Source organism: Bacillus rossius, chromosome 3, assembly GCF_032445375.1.
Source record: "Bacillus rossius redtenbacheri isolate Brsri chromosome 3, Brsri_v3, whole genome shotgun sequence".
Classification (NCBI taxonomy): domain Eukaryota; kingdom Metazoa; phylum Arthropoda; class Insecta; order Phasmatodea; family Bacillidae; genus Bacillus; species Bacillus rossius.
In genome coordinates this window covers 766,560-790,947 of record NC_086332.1, presented here as the reverse complement: position 1 = coordinate 790,947, position 24,388 = coordinate 766,560, and the positions used below count along the sequence as shown (strand labels likewise).

General features: G+C 44.3%; 4 protein-coding genes across 4 annotated transcripts in view; 3 read left to right on the top strand and 1 right to left on the bottom strand.

The window, feature by feature from the left end:
• Positions 1 to 24,388, top strand: part of LOC134530058 (1,5-anhydro-D-fructose reductase-like) — a 166,617-nt gene that overhangs the window by 99,820 nt on the left and 42,409 nt on the right. The gene's annotated exons all lie outside the window — the stretch shown is intronic.
• Positions 1 to 24,388, bottom strand: part of LOC134530056 (ubiquinone biosynthesis monooxygenase COQ6, mitochondrial) — a 44,530-nt gene that overhangs the window by 9,287 nt on the left and 10,855 nt on the right. The gene's annotated exons all lie outside the window — the stretch shown is intronic.
• On the top strand, positions 35 to 6,826 carry LOC134530061 (uncharacterized). The gene is made up of 3 exons (XM_063364612.1): positions 35 to 128; positions 4,743 to 4,888; positions 5,903 to 6,826. Exons 2-3 carry the CDS (start codon positions 4,817 to 4,819, stop codon positions 6,224 to 6,226), a joined length of 396 nt encoding a protein of 131 aa, XP_063220682.1. The 5' UTR covers positions 35 to 128; positions 4,743 to 4,816; the 3' UTR covers positions 6,227 to 6,826.
• LOC134530054 (transient receptor potential channel pyrexia-like) lies at positions 7,979 to 11,597 on the top strand. The gene is made up of 2 exons (XM_063364597.1): positions 7,979 to 8,126; positions 8,863 to 11,597. Exons 1-2 carry the CDS (start codon positions 8,116 to 8,118, stop codon positions 11,177 to 11,179), a joined length of 2,328 nt encoding a protein of 775 aa, XP_063220667.1. The 5' UTR covers positions 7,979 to 8,115; the 3' UTR covers positions 11,180 to 11,597.

The following is a 24,388-nucleotide window of genomic DNA, read 5'->3' as shown; positions in this document are numbered from 1 at the left end:
GTGCGCACTGCTGTCAGCAGGGAGGGGGGGGGGGGGCGCTAGCAACACGCGCCAGGCTGCTCCAGGAGCTATATATAGCAGGGGCGAGGCTGCAGTGAGTGCTCCGCCGTCCAGCCGTCCAGCCCGCGGTAAGCTGTGTGCCTACTAACTGCTCCGATATGTCCGTGCACGAGTTATATATGCCACTAATCCATCCGCAATGGCATTAACCAGTGGCAGATCCAGGATTTTGGTTTGACCCAGCTGAGGCTAGGCTTTATCAAGGCAAACACTAAAACAATAGTGGACCCAGATGCTTTTGGAGGGGGCTTGAGCCCCTTAGCCCCCCCCCCCCCCTCTGGATCCGCTACTGGCATTAACTGCTTCGGGAAATTAAAAAAAAAAAAATCTTTTCCTGAACAGTAAATAAGCTAAAATAAGATAAAAACATATTTCAATCAAATTTCACAGTTTTGAATAGTAATCAACAAGAATATTAATTTTTGTTAATATTTCCTTATTTCTATCTTTGATATTAATAAAAGGGAGTGTGTGCCTGTCTGTAATTCACATAGCCAGGAGACGGTAAGCTTAGGACCGTGCAAGTTAGTACGTGGATTATCCAAGAAGAGTTATTTTGCTCTTCAAAGAGATTTTTTTTAATTTTTTTGTTATTTCTTTATTATTTTGACTACGTTATCCAGATTATCCCTTAGCACAGGCTTTTGCAATGTCTATGTTGCTTTCTTCGTCTCTTAGCAAAGTCTAATGCATTGTTTATGCTTCATTCAAATCCGGATTTTAATTCAGTATTTCTATAATTATTACCTTTGTCATCACAATGACACAGTATTGCTTAAATAAATGTGAAGTTTAATGCCCGTAGCGCCTTCCGGTTATCTAAGTTTTTGCGACTGTCTCATAGCTAATTTTATAGATTATTAATTTTTTCGGCAGTGGCGTAACCGCTAGGAGGGGCGTCCACAGACACAAGTGTTCCTGTCTCCCTTGCCACGTGGCTCTTCTCCATTTCCTTGTCACTGTTATTATCATTTAAGGTATTTTTCTGAAATCTTTGCATGATACCTCCCTTTCACATGTTACGTACCTAATATTATCAATAGACACAACTGTAGTACAAAGGGTGTAATATTTCGGCCAAGGGATAACAATTACTAATACGTGCATTGAAAATACTTTTGACATGACAAACACAGTGGAGGTATCATGCCAGTTATTCAGAAATAGCCCTTAAGTAATCTTAATGGCGAGAAAATAAAAATATATACATGGAGTAAGAGCCGACCTTTAAAAAATATTATTTTTTTATCAAACTGATAGTTTATGTACTCTGAAGTTTAAGAATGAGTACAGTGAAACTATTTGTAAACTAATTTTGAACGAACGTGAAGTAATTGAGAACATATTAAATACTATAGTAATAATTTCAGTGTAAACATTTAAGCCATATCCAAACAAATAGGCACGAATAGTTTCAATAATTGATCAATATTTTACATTTAACAATTTTTATTAATGTCAGTTCGAACCACCACTTTTACGTATCTTAATTTCTAAAGCCTAGTTTAAATAGTTCATTATACAGTGGCCATTAAAATTATTTGCTAAAATTAAATGAATACATTAATGTAATAAATTAAAGTAGACGGTTAAAATCTTTGATAATATAATAATTTAGCAGTACTAAAAAGAATGTAAGTGAGTCTAGCGATGTGCAAAATCTAACCTCTGGAACGAGCAAACTCACGTGTCCTCATGTTGTTCGTGTTGCAAATAAAATTATGATACAAAACACGGACTCGAATTTTAACGTATAATTCTTCAAGATAATGTGAGAGTTATAAATAAACTGATAAATATAATAGTCGCTATTCAAATACCAGAATTTCTGGAAGCTAATCACGCACACTTTGTGCGCCCACCGCTAGAATTCGCTGTCTGAATCTAAGCGCTGTTTGCCGCCATCACGCGCAGATAGCAAACAGCAGCATGAAACAACCGGAAATTTTAACTAATGGAAAAAGCTCCGATAAAACCTGTTTTTCGATAAGGAATTTAATTTAAATACTACGAATCTCGTTAAAAAAAAACTTAACAGTCAATACCTACTATAAAAGTTTCTGTACACGTTAGAAGTTATACTTATATGGCATTCCTAAAATTCTAAAACACACATTATAACATTAAGCAAAGCCCTATGTTTGTAAATTTGTTTTTGCTTAAACGATTGAAATAAATCTGTAAATACTTCTTACAAAAAAACCTTAACCTTACCGAGCTGATCCAACATTATTATTATATTATGTTAATAAAAATAAATTCCAATGACGAGTTTTCATCACTCCTTGAGGCTACGCTAGGCTAGTAAGCCTCTTGGGAGTTTACAAGGAGAATATGGATTATAATCATTTTAACGACAGTTTTCTTAGGTTATTTCAAAACTTGTGGTTACTTTTTATTATGACTATTTTAGTCTATGATAAAGTTTCATTTGGCACACCAATACGTTTGGTATGTCCCCGAATGTTCTTGAAAGTGCCTACATACGGGTTAATACTGCTACACCTAATTTCGCAATCTCTGCGTCACATTTCCGTGCATCGACTTCCGTTCCGTTTTCACGAGACGACTCCTGCCGAGTGCCGTGTGCCGTGCGCCGAGAGCTAGGAGCAGGTAGTGTGAAGACGCGCCAGGAACCAGCGGACAGCAAGGCAGACCCGCCCGGCCAGTTCACACAAACATTTCAACAAAAAATTAACAAATTGTCCTACGTATTAAAATTATCAAATTTCCCAACACCCGATGTTAAGAAAGCCGATTTAAATTCAAATACAAATAAGAGAAAGGTGAACTGGGTCTCCTTCGAAACGGAAACATTTCGAAGTATGCTGTTTCTAAAACCTCGCAAGGACAAGACACGGTATACATCCGTGACAACATAGAAAGATCACTTATTTTGCCAGCAGACGAAACAGATGTCAAGATGGTCGAGAGATCTTGGGAATCTAAAGTCATACGGCATTTGTTCAAAACAAAATACAACCGAAATTGCTGAAACTGCTTTTAGTGTTCTCATGAAATGTATTTTGGATGAGGGGAAAAAAACAGAAGATCAAGGAAAAGCTGACATAGATTTTTTTCTTGATGATATGAAAGCTATCTTGGCAAAACAGAGTTTTCGCTATTATCAATGAAGTGGAGGGAATCATTTAAATGGAAAGCAATGCCGCGATGCAGTAATCCTCCCCTGCATACATCTGCAATCCAAGGGGCAGCTTATACACCGCTCAAAGTGCTGTCCCCTTTATCTCCTCCCAGTTCCCAACAGACATCTGCACTTTTGTACTTTCAAAGTTATTCCCGACAAGAAAATTTCTGAATTTAAAGTTTTTAAATTGCTGCAGTTTATTTTTTTCTAAACTCTTCTCAACATTTTTCAATAAAACATTTTAATTTTTTTGAATTTATTTATTTATTTAGATTACCTCAGACAGATGGCTTGATTTACAGCTTTTCTGTTCTGAGTATCTGTCTTCATTATGTCCTCTTTAATGAGGTTCAGCCAATTAATAAAATCACAATGCGACATGCGAAGTAGAAAGTATTGGCAGAACTTGGTCTCATCGTCCACCAGATGCGGATATACTCTCCTTCTTCCCTCCCCGATTTGGAGATATCACGTATCCAGTAGCGTCTTTCAGATCATGGTTTAATAAACTTCTATCCTTCCATACAATTAACGCAATTTTTAATAGTGTCAATTTTGCAAATGGCATTACTGTAGTAGACACGAGCTGTTAATGATTGGTAGAGGTGGACAGCATCTGTTCGCACTGATTGATAGAGAAAGACTTCAAATTGGGCTGATTTCAATGTGACTTGACCTGATTCGACTCTGCCCATTGGTGTGAATCAAGCTATAAAATGATGTTTTTGTGTACAGTGTACTGACAAAAATAGGACATAGATCAATTTAACACTTGTATGTGTAATTTCCTCCATACATGCAATTCCATAATTTATTACGTTAGTTATTGTAATAGCAGATGTACATTTGTGAATTTTTACCAAAGCCTGTATGTAGCACAAATTAGTTTTCTAGAAACATCTGTGTGAACTAACTCCGAAAGTACTAGTTTTTCTTTATTATTACACAACAATTTACATTATTAAACCTTCGTATATGTTATTTTACAAATTATTTTACAGTGTTGGCTTTCTAGGCATGGTCTAGAGTTAGTGTGGTAAATTGAATTTTTTTTTCCATAACCAATAAAAAAAAGTCATTGAAAAGCTGGTTTAAATGAATTAATCCTAATTATTTATTGAAAATCAGTATATATAATAAATGTAAGCATGGTTTGTCCTTGCGAGCCGCGGCCCAGAGGGGTGTATGGTGCGGTAGCCCTCCAGTTTTGGTTTGGAACTGCAGACATACACATTACCACTTTAAAAAACTACAATGTACCTATTAAACGGTTGTATTATGAATTAAATATTATATTATTTGAAATACTATTTTGTCTATTTACTCAGTAAAAACAATTGCAATTAATCACATTCTTTTCTTACGTTAGTAAAAAATATGCAATACCCTGAAATTGCACGAGCAAAGTTATTAAAAATCATATTTAATTGTATGTTCTTCATTAGTCTATAAATATAAATACATTGAAAAAATACTTTCCCTTGTCATGTTTTTTCTCAGAATAAAAATTACAAAATTAAATTCTGTATTTCAGCTGCTGTCAAGCCTTAGACAAGCCACAGTCAAGCCACAGTCAAGCCACAGTAGAGCCGCAGACGAGCCGCAAACATGTCACAGTACAGTCGTAGTTCTCGAACTCGCTCGTCTGCACGCTACACCAGCAGCACTCGACACCCTCAGGTAACTAACTACATGTGTACTCATCAGAACTCAGCTACTGCAAGTAACTACATGTGTACTCACCAGAACTCAGCTCACGCATGTAACTACATGTGTACTCCACTAACAATCCCCATCACTATGTTACCAATTCATGTAGCCTGCTCTATGTGTATCACCCATGTACTGTGCACATGACAACCATTCCCATACTGGAAAGATCATGTACTAAAATAATTAGACATTAAATTAATACATGCCTGTCCTGATGGTTACGCTAGCCATCAGAAATGCATTAACAATCAAGGTAAAACATTTCATATTTATTTAACTTCGTATGTAACATTAATTTTAAAAATAATTCAAAGGTGACAATAATATATTTTAAAAAAATAGTTTAAATTCTTATAGTTGATACATTTTAGGGCTTACTGCGCTATTATCTTGATAATTTTTTTTAAACAGCATAATTGAATACATTATGCACAGTTCGGTACAGGACTTCCACTAATCTACTGACTTACCAGAACGTCATTAAAATCACACAAATTACTTTGTTTCAATAAACCTCTGCTACCTTGAAAATACATAAGCAATACGATATAAAATGGTCTACAGGACAAAAAATTGAAACACTTTAGCTGGTGGCTCCCCCAAGGAGACCTAAGATGCACATAAAGTTGGGACCCTGCCCGAACTTACACGAACAATTCACCTTCGGCCAACCTCGGGTTTATTTTCATTTTAATGTAGCTATACTTACCTAACTAACCGTCCATAGTGCTTTAAAGTGTTTTAAATGTAGCTAACCTAACCGACCACCCTTACTATTTGAATTCATTTTTCCCGCGCTAAAAATAAAACAAATCCCGAAGTTGGCTGAAGGTGAATTATTCGAGCGTGTTCGGGTCCAAAACTTTATGTGCATCTTAGGTCTCCCCTCCCCCAACACCACAGACGTGCTGGGCCGGTGAGTTGTCACGCCACACGCCCACAGGTCTGCTCAGTGCAGTGACCAGCGGCGTGTGTCGACAGGAGCGAGACGTCGAGCACAGCAGCATCTCCAGCGAGGAGGAGGCGGGCTCCGGCTCGGACAGCGAGGTGCGCACACGCGTGGTGGGGGCCAGCGCCCAGGAGATCTGGCCACGCGACCAAGTGACGGACCAGCTGAGGTCTCTGCCCGGAGGAGAGGAGCTGTGGGGACTGCTGGAGCTCGGAGATGCCTCGAGCATCACCGCCCACCCTCATGCCCTCTCCACAGGTCTGCTCATTGCAGCCTGGACCGGCAACCAGCCTGCCCTGGCTGCAGTTCTGGACGCTGGCAGCTCCCCCAACACCACCGACATGCTGGGCCGGTGAGTTGTCATGCCCGCTACACAGGGCTGCTCATTGCAGCCTGGACCGGCAACCAGCCTGCCCTGGCTGCAGTTCTGGACGCTGGCAGCTCCCCCAACACCACCGACATGCTGGGCCGGTGAGTTGTCATGCCCGCTACACAGGGCTGCTCATTGCAGCCTGGACCGGCAACCAGCCTGCCCTGGCTGCAGTTCTGGACGCTGGCAGCTCCCCCAACACCACCGACATGCTGGGCCGGTGAGTTGTCATGCCCGCTACACAGGGCTGCTCATTGCAGCCTGGACCGGCAACCAGCCTGCCCTGGCTGCAGTTCTGGACGCTGGCAGCTCCCCCAACACCACCGACATGCTGGGCCGGTGAGTTGTCATGCCCGCTACACAGGGCTGCTCATTGCAGCCTGGACCGGCAACCAGCCTGCCCTGGCTGCAGTTCTGGACGCTGGCAGCTCCCCCAACACCACCGACATGCTGGGCCGGTGAGTTGTCATGCCCGCTACACAGGGCTGCTCATTGCAGCCTGGACCGGCAACCAGCCTGCCCTGGCTGCAGTTCTGGACGCTGGCAGCTCCCCCAACACCACCGACATGCTGGGCCGGTGAGTTGACATGCCCGCTACACAGGTCTGCTCAGTGCAGCCTGGACCGGCAACTAGCCTGCCCTGGCTGCAGTTCTGGACGCTGGTAGCTCCCCCAACACCACCGACATGCTGGGCCGGTGAGTTGTCATGCCCGCTACACAGGGCTGCTCATTGCAGCCTGGACCGGCAACCAGCCTGCCCTGGCTGCAGTTCTGGACGCTGGCAGCTCCCCCAACACCACCGACATGCTGGGCCGGTGAGTTGTCATGCCCGCTACACAGGGCTGCTCATTGCAGCCTGGACCGGCAACCAGCCTGCCCTGGCTGCAGTTCTGGACGCTGGCAGCTCCCCCAACACCACCGACATGCTGGGCCGGTGAGTTGTCATGCCCGCTACACAGGGCTGCTCATTGCAGCCTGGACCGGCAACCAGCCTGCCCTGGCTGCAGTTCTGGACGCTGGCAGCTCCCCCAACACCACCGACATGCTGGGCCGGTGAGTTGTCATGCCCGCTACACAGGGCTGCTCATTGCAGCCTGGACCGGCAACCAGCCTGCCCTGGCTGCAGTTCTGGACGCTGGCAGCTCCCCCAACACCACCGACATGCTGGGCCGGTGAGTTGTCATGCCCGCTACACAGGGCTGCTCATTGCAGCCTGGACCGGCAACCAGCCTGTCCTGGCTGCAGTTCTGGACGCTGGCAGCTCCCCCAACACCACCGACATGCTGGGCCGGTGAGTTGTCATGCCCGCTACACAGGGCTGCTCATTGCAGCCTGGACCGGCAACCAGCCTGCCCTGGCTGCAGTTCTGGACGCTGGCAGCTCCCCCAACACCACCGACATGCTGGGCCGGTGAGTTGTCATGCCCGCTACACAGGTCTGCTCAGTGCAGCCTGGACCGGCAACTAGCCTGCCCTGGCTGCAGTTCTGGACGCTGGCAGCTCCCCCAACACCACCGACATGCTGGGCCGGTGAGTTGTCATGCCCGCTACACAGGGCTGCTCATTGCAGCCTGGACCGGCAACCAGCCTGCCCTGGCTGCAGTTCTGGACGCTGGCAGCTCCCCCAACACCACCGACATGCTGGGCCGGTGAGTTGTCATGCCCGCTACACAGGGCTGCTCATTGCAGCCTGGACCGGCAACCAGCCTGTCCTGGCTGCAGTTCTGGACGCTGGCAGCTCCCCCAACACCACCGACATGCTGGGCCGGTGAGTTGTCATGCCCGCTACACAGGGCTGCTCATTGCAGCCTAGACCGGCAACCAGCCTGCCCTGGCTGCAGTTCTGGACGCTGGCAGCTCCCCCAACACCACCGACATGCTGGGCCGGTGAGTTGTCATGCCCGCTACACAGGGCTGCTCATTGCAGCCTGGACCGGCAACCAGCCGCTACCCGAAGTAAGGAGCTCCACTCGCCAGTCGCCTTCTGCTTGAAATTTTTTGATCCAAGGCCATTTGTTTGCTTAACATAAGTAGCCTCGCTACACACAACATGAGATAGGAGTGGTCAGGTCCACATGCACAGAAATAATTGTGGTGGGCTCTAGGCATAATGGGACACATAACTTCAATGAGAAACGACCCCTCATGTGATAGCAACCTTTAAAAGGTTTTCTTGAACCATCTCAAATGTCAATTAGAAAGTTCATTGTGATGAAAGTGTTATGTCGTACAAATACTGTCACATCTTCCACAATACTTGAAAATTTTTTTGATGTATTTTTTTTACAAATTTTTTTGACTGCACTTTTTCAATTATAGATTTTTGAGCCCTAATATGTTTGAAACACTCTATTTAGTTCTTTCACTTGGTTTGGCCACTGTGCTGATGGGTTTTCTAGCCCACCAAATTATAAGTTTTTATCCAAGAAGATACACAACTGTTACGAACAGTTGTTCCATTACTAAGAATAGAAAACTGGTTCTGCAGCTTTTCGGCAACCCAACCTGCTAAAATACTCAAGGACTGAAGTTTCCAGTTCACTTGCGCGTTCCATTTTCACTGCAAGTTACGCGAGCCGCTCCTGGGCATGGCACGAGCCTGAGAGGGAGGACGGTGCTGCAGGAGCGCGCTGCACCTGGCGGCCGCCAGCGGCGCGGCGGGCTGCGCAGACCTGCTGCTGCGGAGAGGGGCGAGCGTGCGGGCCTGGGACCACCAGCACCTGGCCACCCCGCTGCACTGCGCGGCGAGTGCCGGCAGCCTGGCCTGCGTGCGGCTGCTGCTGGGAGCGGGCGCCGAGGTGGACGCGGGCATCACGTGCCGCAGCCCACTGCACTACGCCGTGCAGAGCGAGGCGACAGACTGCATGAGGGAGCTGCTGCGGGCCGGGGCCAGCCCCAACACCCCGCAGGTGTACACGGAGACGCCCCTGCACGTGGCGGCCGCCAGGGGCTCGGCTGCCAGCGTGCAGCTGCTGCTGGAGCACGGGGCAGACGTGCGCGTGCAGATGGGGCCCTCCAAGACCACGGCGCTGCACCTGGCCGCCGAGGACGAGAGCGCCGAGTGCGCGCGGCTGCTGCTGGACGCCGGCGCAGACGTGGACGCCCCCAACAGCCGCCTGCAGACCCCGCTGCACCTGGCCGCCCTGGCGCAGGCGGGCGAGACCCTGGACCTGCTGCTGCGGCGCGGCGCCGACCCCAGCGCGCTCGACGTGGACGGCCGCACCCCGCTGCACGGAGCCATCGTCAAGACCTGCCGCTCCTGCGAGTGCGTGCGCGCGCTGCTGGAGGCGGGCGCCGCCGTCAACCAGGCCGACAGCTTCGGCTACTCGCCGCTGCACATCGCGGCGCTCAACGAGCTGTCGGCCTGCGTGTGGCTGCTGCTGCGCCACGGGGCCGACATGACGGCGCGCACCCACGGCGGTGTGTCCGCCCTCACCTTTATAGTGCGCAGGACGCCCGCCGTGCTGCCGCGCATCCTCTCCCAGCTGGACGCGGCCGTGAAGCTGCACGAGCACGAGATCGGCGACGTGGACTGCGAGCTGAAGCTGGACTTGCGCGTGCTGGTGCCGAGCGTGGAGCGAGGGGAGAGCGGCCTGCTGCTGGCCTTCATCGAGGTCGGCCAGCGCCACATTCTGCAGCACCCGCTCTGCGAGACCTTCCTCTTCCTCAAGTGGCGGCGCATCAGGAAGTTCTTCTTGTTCAGCCTCGTCTTCCACTCCGTGTTCGCGCTCTTGTTCTCCATCTACATATGGCTCATGTACCTCAACAACTGCTCCGAGGACGTGGGGAACTCCTCGGGATGTCAAATCCCCAAATACCTGGACGTGATAGGGTACATAGTGATAGCCTTCAACATGCTGTTCCTGGGCAAGGAAGTATTCCAGATCGCGCACAGCTGGACGAGCTACATCAACCACTGGGAGAACTGGCTTCAGTGGCTCATCATCGCGTGTGTGTTCCCGTGCGTGGTGCACGTCCACCGTGGCGGCAGTGTGAAGCAAGACGTCCAAGACTGGCAGCACCATGTTGCCGCGGTCGCCATCTTCTTCACCTGGGTGGAGCTCATGATGATCGTCGGTCGCTTCCCCATGTTCGGCCTGTACGTGCAGATGTTCACCATCGTCGCCATCAACTTCGCCAAATTCTTGCTCACGTACACCTGCCTGTTCCTGGCGTTCTCGCTGAGCTTCGGCGTGCTCTTCTCCAACTACCCCGCCTTCCAGAACCTGGGCTGGTGCCTCATCAAGACCCTGGTGATGATGTCCGGCGAGCTAGAGTTCGAGGACATCTTTTACAACAACGTGGAACAGTACCCGGTGCAGTACCCGTTCACTTCTCACGTGCTCTTCGCGGCGTTCGTGATCCTCGTGACGGTGATCCTGACGAACCTGCTCGTGGGGCTGGCGGTGAGCGACATCCAGGGGCTGCAGCAGTCGGCAGGCCTGGACCGCCTGGTGCGGCAGGCGCAACTGGTGGCACACCTGGAGAGCATGTTGTTCTCCCGCCTGCTGCGTTGCCTGCCTGCCAAGCTACTGACCCTGTGTCACCGGAGCGCCCTGCTACTCACCTCGCCCTACCAGAGCTCGCTCTACATCCGCCCCAACGACCCGCGCGAGCGCCGTGTGCCACGAGACATCGTGGGCAGCGCCTACCGCCTGGTGGCAGAGCGGCGCAAGCACCGGCGAGACCACCGCTCCCCGTCGGCCGGCGACTACAGCTACGTCAAGCTCACGCACCCCAGCGTCGCCAACGACTGCTACCTGTACGTGCCGCGCGCCAGAGAGGCAGAGGCTGCCTGGGCGCAGGTACAGTCCCAGCTGGACACTGTGGCCGCGGAGGCTCGGCAGCAGTACAGTCACATCCACCAGAGTCTGCTCAAGCTGCAGCAGCAGCTGGAGGCTGCGCACATTCAGCCAGCAGTCCCCAGTACTCACAGCTGAGCTTACTCTCGTGTGCATTTGGACGCTAATTTATATGTATAAAATAAGAGTAACTAAATGATTAATTTAAGCATATTCTAACCGAACTCCAATAATTATTCATGTACACTGTTACCTGTAGCAGAGCATTAGATATAACTGGTGATTGCATCCTAAGTATGGATTAAAATTTAATATTGAAAACTTATGTACATACTATTATTTGAAGTAATTACTATTTGGCATTAACAGGTTCAGCAAGTGCTTGCTAGAATCACTGAACACTTGACATGGCCAGACCCTCGGTGCCCTTCATACCCAGGCTAGGTCATCAGAGGCTCAGCTCCCCCAGACAATGCACACGACTCTGGAGGGTACCAAGGGATAGGGAGGAGGGGTTGTTGACACTATGCCCTGGGTACTCTGGAGGGTACCAAGGGATAGGGAGGAGGGGTTGTTGACACTATGCCCTGGGTACTCTGGAGGGTACCAAGGGATAGGGAGGAGGGGTTGTTGACACTATGCCCTGGGTACTCTGGAGGGTACCAAGGGATAGGGAGGAGGGGTTGTTGACACTATGCCCTGGGTACTCTGGAGGGTACCAAGGGATAGGGAGGAGGGGTTGTTGACACTATGCCCTGGGTACTCTGGAGGGTACCAAGGGATAGGGAGGAGGGGTTGTTGACACTATGCCCTGGGTACTCTGGAGGGTACCAAGGGATAGGGAGGAGGGGTTGTTGACACTATGCCCTGGGTACTCTGGAGGGTACCAAGGGATAGGGAGGAGGGGTTGTTGACACTATGCCCTGGGTACTCTGGAGGGTACCAAGGGATAGGGAGGAGGGGTTGTTGACACTATGCCCTGGGTACTCTGGAGGGTACCAAGGGATAGGGAGGAGGGGTTGTTGACACTATGCCCTGGGTACTCTGGAGGGTACCAAGGGATAGGGAGGAGGGGTTGTTGACACTATGCCCTGGGTACTCTGGAGGGTACCAAGGGATAGGGAGGAGGGGTTGTTGACACTATGCCCTGGGTACTCTGGAGGGTACCAAGGGATAGGGAGGAGGGGTTGTTGACACTATGCCCTGGGTACTCTGGAGGGTACCAAGGGATAGGGAGGAGGGGTTGTTGACACTATGCCCTGGGTACTCTGGAGGGTACCAAGGGATAGGGAGGAGGGGTTGTTGACACTATGCCCTGGGTACTCTGGAGGGTACCAAGGGATAGGGAGGAGGGGTTGTTGACACTATGCCCTGGGTACTCTGGAGGGTACCAAGGGATAGGGAGGAGGGGTTGTTGACACTATGCCCTGGGTACTCTGGAGGGTACCAAGGGATAGGGAGGAGGGGTTGTTGACACTATGCCCTGGGTACTCTGGAGGGTACCAAGGGATAGGGAGGAGGGGTTGTTGACACTATGCCCTGGGTACTCTGGAGGGTACCAAGGGATAGGGAGGAGGGGTTGTTGACACTATGCCCTGGGTACTCTGGAGGGTACCAAGGGATAGGGAGGAGGGGTTGTTGACACTATGCCCTGGGTACTCTGGAGGGTACCAAGGGATAGGGAGGAGGGGTTGTTGACACTATGCCCTGGGTACTCTGGAGGGTACCAAGGGATAGGGAGGAGGGGTTGTTGACACTATGCCCTGGGTACTCTGGAGGGTACCAAGGGATAGGGAGGAGGGGTTGTTGACACTATGCCCTGGGTACTCTGGAGGGTACCAAGGGATAGGGAGGAGGGGTTGTTGACACTATGCCCTGGGTACTCTGGAGGGTACCAAGGGATAGGGAGGAGGGGTTGTTGACACTATGCCCTGGGTACTCTGGAGGGTACCAAGGGATAGGGAGGAGGGGTTGTTGACACTATGCCCTGGGTACTCTGGAGGGTACCAAGGGATAGGGAGGAGGGGTTGTTGACACTATGCCCTGGGTACTCTGGAGGGTACCCAGGGATAGGGAGGAGGGGTTGTTGACACTATGCCCTGGGTACTCTGGAGGGTACCCAGGGATAGGGAGGAGGGGTTGTTGACACTATGCCCTGGGTACTCTGGAGGGTACCCAGGGATAGGGAGGAGGGGTTGTTGACACTATGCCCTGGGTACTCTGGAGGGTACCAAGGGATAGGGAGGAGGGGTTGTTGACACTATGCCCTGGGTACTCTGGAGGGTACCAAGGGATAGGGAGGAGGGGTTGTTGACACTATGCCCTGGGTACTCTGGAGGGTACCCAGGGATAGGGAGGAGGGGTTGTTGACACTATGCCCTGGGTACTCTGGAGGGTACCAAGGGATAGGGAGGAGGGGTTGTTGACACTATGCCCTGGGTACTCTGGAGGGTACCAAGGGATAGGGAGGAGGGGTTGTTGACACTATGCCCTGGGTACTCTGGAGGGTACCAAGGGATAGGGAGGAGGGGTTGTTGACACTATGCCCTGGGTACTCTGGAGGGTACCAAGGGATAGGGAGGAGGGGTTGTTGACACTATGCCCTGGGTACTCTGGAGGGTACCAAGGGATAGGGAGGAGGGGTTGTTGACACTATGCCCTGGGTACTCTGGAGGGTACCAAGGGATAGGGAGGAGGGGTTGTTGACACTATGCCCTGGGTACTCTGGAGGGTACCAAGGGATAGGGAGGAGGGGTTGTTGACACTATGCCCTGGGTACTCTGGAGGGTACCAAGGGATAGGGAGGAGGGGTTGTTGACACTATGCCCTGGGTACTCTGGAGGGTACCAAGGGATAGGGAGGAGGGGTTGTTGACACTATGCCCTGGGTACTTCAAAGATGCGATGACTAGTTAGTATTTCTCTGCCCTCAACTGTCCGTGCCCCGCCGGGCGAAAAATTCGGTCAGCAGGATTGACATCACCAGTCCAATGTCCCAACACAAGATATTAAAATGAAAATAAGTAACTAAAGTGCCATAATAACAAAAAAAATAACATTCTTCAATGCTGAAGGTAAGTAAATGTTTGTAAGATGAAGAGACGTACACAGGAAAACGTAACTTTGAACCGCTGTGGAACTGACAAGGATCTTCAAGGCTTGAACGGCAGCACGACGGAGGACAAAGGTAACAGTCCTGCTTCCAGCCTCCGGGTGTGTCTCCAACACGACGAACATGGCTCAAGATGCACGGAGGGTGCGGTTATCAGTGCCGCACCCCTGTCGAGCGGGAAGTGTGCTCGCAGGAGTCAGCGGGCCTTTCAGCAGCCGGCCAGGAGACTTGCCCGCAGGGGGAAGGGCGTTACGTTCAGTTCTCGGACGCACAGCAGAGCCAGAAGCAAGAGGCGCCACCGCTACAGTTCAGGATAACAGCTGCAGATGGCCGGAACGAGCCACTCCTACCAGAGTTCCAGAACAGAGCGCGGAGAAGACTCGCCGCAGGGAGGACGGCCAGGTGCCGAGAAGAAGTGGCAGTCAACAGGTGTCTGGCACCAGCTTCCCAGAGCAGGCCCTGCAGCGAGCATTCTAGCCGCAGACAAACAACAAGGTGTCAGACAGCGAGTGAAGTGCTGGCTGCTAATTGGTGTAAGGCAGGCTGTAATGGAAATTGATCCTTGTAAATTTTATCATTCAGGTGTTGAAAATTTTGTACAAGTCTATACTTGCCAGAGTGTTTCTTAGGGACTAAGAAGGTGGGCGAACTGCAGTCTGAGATGGAGGGTGAAATAATGCCCTTGTCCAACAAACGGTTTGCAATCGCTTGCATGATCTGGAGTTTTGGCGGTGAAATTTTATGATGTTTAGCCTGAATGGGTATTTCGTCCTTCAGATAAAATTTGTAGGGAAGAATATTGCACTTTCTTAAACATTTAGTCATCACCTCGGAATATGATTACACCAATTCCACGATAGCTTTGCTTCTATCGATGGAAGCTGAATTTTCTTTGCACGACAAGAATACGGGGGTAACTAACTGATGAGTCAAATTAATTTTCACAGTAGGTCTGAAACCAAAACAAATTTTGTGATTGGTAATGACCAACATGCACATAGTTTTTCTGAGAAAATCTAGACCAAAGATAAGTTTAAGCGAAAGACACGGGACTATATCAAAATGCCAATTTCAAGAGAAAAGTGTGCAACATGACTTCAGAATGGGAGTGTAAGATCTCGCCAGACACAAGCAGCTCCTGACTGACCGGAGAGCGAGTGGGGCGGCACCACACGGCGCACTGCACCAGCCAACTGCAGGCAGGCGCATGCTGCTGGGGCTGAACACCCTAACTGTTTACACTGCAAGCGGCAAAAGCCTCGGGGCGAAACGTCAACAATACCTTCCCAGGGGAACCACATAAAAAGGTTAAGATATCAAAACAAAACAAAATTTATTTATAAAAATGTTTTTTGAACAAATCATTACCACAAACAAATTTTTTGAAAGCCTAGTTTTCACTAAACAAAAAAAACACAGAGTGATGCATGATATTTAACAAAATGCTCCAGCGAAGTTATTCATAATCAGAGGTTTCGTACTAGTAGGTTAAAATTATTTCTATTATATTTATTATAATTATTTATTAATATTTTATTATTATTATTAATGCAATGGAGATTATTTTTGTGCATGTATCATGATAAGTTCCAACAAATAAAGTAATAATTAGGCCTTCTGTATTTGTAAAACAAATGTGTAAACGTTAAGTTGTGCATGCCCATCCTGACAAATAAGAGTATGAAATGGGTGGAATGTGCATCTTACGGTGTTAAATCTAAGAACATACTATACATGCACGTTTGTATATTTTTAGTGTATCCAACTATATGTGCAGCACATTCATTTGGAAATTATTTATTTGTATGAATAAAAAAATGCCATTCCTAGTTTAGAAATATTTGCAACTATTTTTATTAATAATGTTACATTACCATCCACTTTTGTTACCTGCTTTAAGTAAAAACTAAATTTGATATTTTTGTTTAATGTAAAATATTGTACCTCATACTCACTTACATACAGGACTGAATAACAATGACTTTGAACCCTTTTTTGCTAGCTGGAAATGTTTAAAGTAACTCTTCACGTAAATATACATCATATGTTGTCAAACATCTTTCAAAATAATTATACGCGTCAAAAGTTGTGAAAAATTTCATGATAAGAGAACAATTGTATTAAATTTTTCTTGCAATTGTGTAGCACTATCGGTAATCACGAATTACCTATCATTCTGCATATTATACTAGTAAATTTTTTAAGAGGTTCAGTGATTTGGAAAAGTTCACTCCGAGAAAGTCTCTGTGAATAATATGACTTCCTGCTAGCGGGGGAGATCAGTTACCTAATGGCCTTGGTAGTGTACAGACAGCGATGGATTTTTTTGTGGTCTTCTCGAGGTTCTAATACCATATTTGAATTAGTTGACACAGATAAATTTTTATCACGTGACATGTCAAAAATATTTTAACATGAATTACATTTATAAATAGAGATAAAAAAATTATTTTGGAAGACATTTCAGCTTTTCTTTAAAATTTCATTTTCCAGTGTCCAGGTAAAATTCCAATCTGAAACTGATTTCACTCAGAGCCTCAAATTATATCAGAGTTGTTGAATTTTATTAGCTGTGCTAAATTTCTGTCAAAGTTACACGTCAAATATTTAAAGTAGAACCTGACTTTTGCAACTTTCAATTCTCTTTTACACTTGCCAGACCTTACTACTTGTAAAAATTCAGAAAAGTGGAAGTCCACAAAATTGTTTTATGATTTTGCTCTCTTTTACACCATACACTATCAAGTTAACCAACATAAAAATATCTGTTTAAATTTTATTACCTTTCTGATTTCATTTAAAGGAACATTACTACTGGTAAAATCCACGACAAAAATTTTGTGACTTAAGTTTTTTTTAAATTCAGTCTATCCAATTATTATGATGCCATTAATGTAAACATCTTAACTCTCGGTATATGGCATTTGGTAGGAGTCATTTAGTGAAAATAGAACGGAAGTCGATGAACGGAAATATGGGGAAAAGATTGTGAAACATAAACTCGTAGTCACTTTTGTAAAAATTAGGGTACATACCACATGCATTGGTGTGCCAATGAAAAATTAAACTTTTATGATAGAGACACTATCCTGGAAAACATTTGGTAAACTAAAATCATCATAGTAAAAAGTAATTCCAAGTTTGAAAATATGTTATAAAAATGGCATTACACTGACAAAGACTATACTTCACAGTTTCCTTTCTAAACTCAAATTGTCTCTGTTGCTTAGTGATTAAACTCACACTTGTAACCTGTATGAACATGGTTCAAATATTTCCACTGGGACAAAAAAATTTACTTTTTTTAATAACACTATAATATAGCCTTATTAGTAAGCCTGTGCGAATATCATTTTTTTTAGTTCGAATCGAATTCGAATACGAATACCAAATTATTCTCGAATACGAATATTGAGTTCGAATAATTGGAATGAGAATTGAAATCCCACAAAACATGTTATATCACATCACATTACAATATGATAACAGGTACATATTTACTGATACAATGTATGTAGAATCAAAAAACTGACAGTACTTAAAATTTTAAGGTTCTCCAATTTTATAATTAGTTCGTATTAAAAAAAGTTTTGTCACATCACTACATATTAGCTAATTTAAATTTTTGTGGAGAAACACAAGCTGCTCTACATTTTCGGGGAGTAGACTCTCTCTTCTACACGTCACAATGTTGCCAGCTGTTGAGAAAAGTCTCTCACTGCACACTTGTGTGGCAGGTATAGGCAAGTACTTTCTTGCTAACACAGCTATGTTTCGGAAACAAGTGCGCCCCTTCTCTGAACAGAAACTGAAAGGATTTTCATTCTTTGGGATTAAGGGTGCTGCCAGATATTCGTTTACTTCTCCTTGGATAGTTTCTTCGTAGCTTGCAAGAGTAGACTGAGCTGCTGTTGAAGGTTTCACGTAGGCCCACAGAGATGACTTCTTAACAGGCATTTCACTTGTAGCCTCACTTGTCTCAGTTATAGTTTCAGCTACTGTGTTCAGCTTACACAGCTTACATGCCTCCCTGCACAAATTTTCAACCCATATTTTTTTTTAAATTTTCATCCTCAATTAGTGAATCTTTGAACCGTGGATCTACCATCATAGAAAACACATTTACTTCACAATCTTGGTACACCATGAAATGTGATCGCAAGCTTTTAAGTAAGTTCTTGGCAAGAGTTACTGCTTGCTCTTCATCAGAAGTATAATTTGCCAGCATCTTCTCCATGCAGAAGAGAATGGAAAAAATTAGCAAACTAGTGGGGAAACTATCTGAACTGACCTCTTTAGTAGCTTCTGTAAGAGGTTCCAAAACATCAACAGCCTTGCAGAGATTCCATTCATTCTGAGTGAATGAGTCCAAATTAGTTCCTTGTAGAGCTGCCCCAACTGATTCTCTAACCAAAATAAGTCTGGCCAGCGTGTCACGTTCCGAATTCCACCTTGTTTCAATATCTTGAATTAATTCAAGAACAGGTTCCCCTAATCTCTTTTGCTTTTCATGAAGCCTATCTCTTGCTGAAGTGCTTCGTGAGAAGTACCCCACTATGGACCTTGCTTTCTGGCACATATTTTGAAGTCCTTCTGTTTCCTTTTTGGCATCTCCATTTGCCAGCTGCAAAGTATGTGCAAAACAAGTTTGTGATTTGCAATTTATTGCTTCAAGTGCAGCTCTAAAGTTACGAGCATTGTCTGAGACAATAAACAGTGGGATAGTGTTTCCTTTACTTAATATGTCCCATTCCTCCAGAGTTTCAACAATAGAAGCTTTTATGGAAAATGCTGTATGAGCACCACTCAGTTTGCTGACTTTTAGGCAGTGAGACCTGTAATTAAAATGTGTGTCTGCATAATGGCAAGTGAGAGACAGGTAAGAATCTGAGGCTCTTGATGTCCAAGAATCTGTTATGAATGACATTGACTGAATATCTTGGATATCATTAGCCTATGTTTCCTGCATTTTACTTTTGCATTTTTGGTACAAATTTGGAACAATACTGCGTGAGAATGTTGTACGGCTTGGAACAGTGTATTTGGGTTGTGCTTCCTCCAACATTGCCCTAAATCCTGGTTCATCTACAATGGCAAAGGGAAGCATACCTTTTACAATGAAATTTGCTACCCTGTCAGTTAGTTTTTTTGCATTAGCATTTGAAGGCTCCCACTTGGTTGGCTGAATGAAGCTGGAAATTGTTGACTGTGTGTGTGATGAACCTGCAGAAGTCTCCATCTGTGTCCTTGTAACCTTAAGTTTCTTGACTTGTGATTGATAATCTGAATATTCATCATAATGTAGCTGCAAGTGGTTAATCATGGTAGAAGTTGTCCCTGAAAAAGTGGAAAATGTATTTATACAGTATGAAAAACTTATTAGAATTTTTATTTTATTTTATTACATAGAAATTAAAATTTAAAAAAAACTGCATTTTTTTAACTAAGATAAATATTGCAATTGTCATAAATCCACTTATTTTTTTTTTAAATTAATTTCACTTAAGCATATCAAGATCAGATCTATAATTTGTTTCAAGCAAAAGAAAAGATTTGAATTCTTGAATGTTTAAAAGTTTTCAATGCTATGAATCTAGGCATCTGCCATTTTCATGAAATATCCATTTACATCATTATAAGTGTCTTGAGTGTGTTTAAAATTGTGGTGCTTAATTTTAAAAATATTAACAGTTCCAGACTGAAATAAGGTGTGAGATTTTTATAAGGTTAAGAAAGGGTGCAGTTCTGTTATTATCTACATAAGCACACTTTAGCACAAAGAAACAATACTTAAAAACTACACTTGCCAATCACAGATGTGCTAACATATCCATGTGATAACAATGTAATCCTTTATCATATTCAAGGAATGTTAAAAAAAATCATCTAGGTAATTTCATGCAAATGTGATGGATGTTTCACGTTAATGTCTATGATATAACTATTTAATACATACCCTTTGGAGTTTTCAAACGTTTCTTACAAAGTTTGCAAATTGTTTCTTGTTTACTTGTTTGCGACTTGTCAAAAAATTTCCAAATCACAGATCGTCCCACTGTTGGAAAATCAGTCATTCTGATGTTCACTGCGCAAGTACTTATAAGTAATGGATATGTATGCCACCTTACTATTGCACAAATGATAAAATCTCAGCATTCAATGTTACTATAAGACACACTCACAAGGTACTGTACTGTAGGGCCGCGACGTCTTGGCGTGTCGTTTTGCGGGGTAGCGGGGAAGAGTAAATGAGAGGGGAAGCAGCTGCGCGCGCACATCAGCAGCTATGCGGTTCATAGCAAAAACATCAGGCGCCACGCTATCAGTTTGAAGTGAATAATGGAGCCCGACGCAGGACATTCAAGATACAATAAAGTAATACATAGTGGGGAGAGGGGAATTATAAGTAGTGTAATCCAGTGTTGTGATGAAGAATCTGCCAACAAATGTCTGCTAGTACCTCTTGCAAAAGCAACCGAAAGAGCTGCGCGATACACAGGTATAAGCCAAAGATCAGTTTTGCGCATCCGAAAACACAACAGAGAGACGCCAAATAAAAAACAAACAACAACATTATAAGTTTTTCAACGCATTCCCCGTAATTTCACCCGCGGTTTGTTTGTTTTGCATTTGGCAATTTTCCAAACTTTCTGCACCGCTTGTTAGAATATTTGTTAGCTACAAGTGTAGCCGATATTGCTACACATTATATTGCATTATATTACATGATATATTACATTACATGGTACATTATACATACATATACATTATATATTGCATTATATATTTTATTATATATATGATTTTACTATAAATATTAATGTATATTATATTAATACATTATTTATTTACAATTTATATGTTTATATTTACATATATATAACACTCCTTTATTTGACCGTGAAACAGCCTCTCATGTTTAATTATTAATTTCAAGCCAAAAAAACTGGGAAACATTTGTTGTCAGTTGATTACTTTGATGGAAGAGTGATCAGAGACACTAGCTACGAATTTTATGCAGTAAAAAAAGTGGTTCCCACAACAAGGAAACTACTGCCAGTTTTGAAAGAAAAAATCGGATGGAGTTGGGGAAAGACATCACTGCGTAAAATACTCAAAGAAATGGGGTTTGTGTGGAGAAGAAGCCAAAATAAGCGAATGCTTCTTCTCGAAAGATCTGACGTTGTTGCTTGGCGATCACGGTACCTGACTCAGATGAAACAGTGCAGGGAGGCTGGGAAGAAGATATTTGACATGGATGAATCCTGTGTTGACACTAATTTAACCTTTCAGAAATGTTGGCAAAAGAAAGGTGACGTTGAAGGTGTAGGTAATGGCAACAGGAAATGCAGCGCACAGACTGATAGTTGTAAGCGTTAGTTCTAGGCAGGGCTTCCTTCCCGGAGCCTCTCTTGTTTATAAAGCAAGCACAACAACAGGAGACTATAAAATACGCGAGGATGGTTTGTTATAAATATGGTTTTTGGCCCCCTCGAAATGACTAAAATGGTTCTTTCAGAGTGCTGTTATGGAAAAATTACCAACCCGTGTGCATAAAAGTGGTAAGGTTCTTGAAGTGCGTGAAAGTGTCATGTCGATCGTCTTCACATTTCAGCCAAACGAAATGGAAAAGAAAGCATCAGCGAGGGAGTTACATGCAAGTCTTAATTAATTGTGTTTCCTACAGCAACCCACAATTTCAAATTTAGTTCTTAACTTTAAAGAATTGAATAGCTATGTTTAACTAAGCTGCCCAGTCGAGCAAATGGTGCACTACCTTTAAATAATAAATTACCGTAAAGCATTATCGCATCTTTGTATCATTAAGATCTGCGCTGTGTTGCACCGTACATGAGATTGTTCTCGACCAATGTTTTCGGAACGGCATGAAGACTTCCAGGCTGTTGTTATCTGCGGAGCAGACAAGGAGGGACGTGTCGATTACAAGGTCGCTGAGCTCTAGGGAGTCGACCCGCCAAGACGTCGCGGCCCTACTATATGTGTACAGCAACTACACTTCATAAATACGCTGTGTGGGAATGGAATTTCATTTCCTGTAATTCGGGCTGGGAAATAATTATTTCTCATGGGAATCAAAATAGGATCTGAAGAAAAAAAAGAACTTTAATAAACACCCTCCTAGTGACGCGCGGGACAGGATAATTGCCTGATCTGTCACTACGCAAGGAATTTGGGAATGGTGGGAAGGGTTTGAAGGGGGGGGGGGGGGGGGGGTAGCCGCCTGCCTCCAGTCATATACTGTGTATTATCCTATTGAAAAACATTTACGTTAGGCTTTTGGAGTCTTTGCTGTGAGTATGCGGTCAGATGTTTTCCACATGGTCTGTACAATTTTCTTTCTCTTCGCCGTCACATTCGGAACAAAATTACAGTGCCGACAAACCATGTTTCACCCTCAAATCTGAAAACTGCCACCTATAACACCCCGGTTGTGTGGATTTTACAGACACGTATTTATCTTTATCAGTATGCTGACAGTTCAAATCTATTTTAAACGACCTGACGACATTCTTCTACATAAAATAAGTTAGTTATCGCTCCGAATTACTGTGTTCAAACGGGTTTTACGTGGCCAGATGTAATGGAATAACTCCACATACATAACTCTAAAACATTACGAAAATCCCGCGGAACTTTTGCCCCCGCCCAACGAGAGAAACCTCCGTGATCCCGAAATGTTTCCCGGTTTCAGTGATCCCGCTCAGCCTTTTTTGTAAATGACTGAATATTCATTTTTTCAAAGTGTTAGTATTCGAAATCGAATCGAATACGAATGATAAACTATTCGTTTTGATATTCGAAAATTTAAATATTCGCACAGGCCTACTTATTAGGGATGGGTCAATCAAATCCTCAGATCCTCAAACACCATCATATTCTTAGTATTCGAAGGACTCAATATTCAAAGAAAAAGATTTGAAGAAAAATATTAAAGGACATAAAATAAACTTCAAAATTCAACACTTATAACCTCTGAAGTTAACTAGGTTGTTTTTTCCTTCATACCTATCATGTTACCATTACTCAAGATATATTACTTTTAATTATTATAATAACAAATTACAATATGTATTGATTCTGGAAACTTTATTTGTGAAACACCCATTTAAAAGATAGAATTCTTCAACACTGTAGTTAATAATGTTTAATTTATTGTATATTAACTATGTTTGACACTTGACCCCTAGATTTGGAATTGAGGGGTATATTCGAGATACTCTATGAAATTTGAATTTAAAATTCGGATTCAAGAAAATTGGGATTTAACCCATCAGTAAATATTATTTATAATAATAAATATGAAAAAGCTCAAGAACATTAACGTTTTTTGTAGGTGTTTTTACAGAATGATTTCAGTCGTTCAAGCAAAAACTAATTTACCAACATATACTTAGTGTTATAATGTGTGTTTTTAAATGTTTAGGTTAATATTTTTATCATGCCATAGAGTATAACTTCTAAAGTGTGCAGAAACTTAGTATTAACTGTATAATGAATTTTAACACTATGGTAGTATTTTAATCAGGGACCGGAAAGTTACTTTTAAAAAGTAACTCAGTTACAGATACTCCATTGGAAATGTAACCCTGTTACAACTTTAAGTTACACTACTGAAAATAAACCAGTTACAGTTACAGTTCTGAGAAAAGTAACTGTAAGTTACTTTAACAGTTACTTTGTGAAAAACTAAAAATGTGATACGTAAAAATTAGGGTATGAAGGCCATGGTAACGAAAATTCTGGACTGCTTTCTCGGCTTCTCGCTTCATTAGATTCTGTAATTCCTTTCGCGCATGTGCACAGGTAGGTTAATTAATTAAAAAGCACAGCAGTAAACCTGCATACCGCAAATATTAAATAAATGACAATCAAAATACGAGTACAGGCTAGCCAACAGCAGTTTTACAAGTACAAGCAATACCATCGCAAATAATATGCTCGTCGGGATTTTCGTTCTGGGATTGAAAAAATCAACAAATCGTTGTTCGTTCAATAAGAAATACATTTTAAAAATGTAACGCAAGAAGTAACGACAATTATCGTTACTTTAAGGCAGAAAAATGTAATTCAGTTACAGTTACAGTTACTGAAAACTTAATATATTGAGTTACCACGATCGTTACCATAAAAAGTAACTGTTACAAATAACGTCGTTACTAGTAGCGCGTTACTTCCAGTCCCTGATTTTAATATAAGTGCTAGTCGAAAATAGAG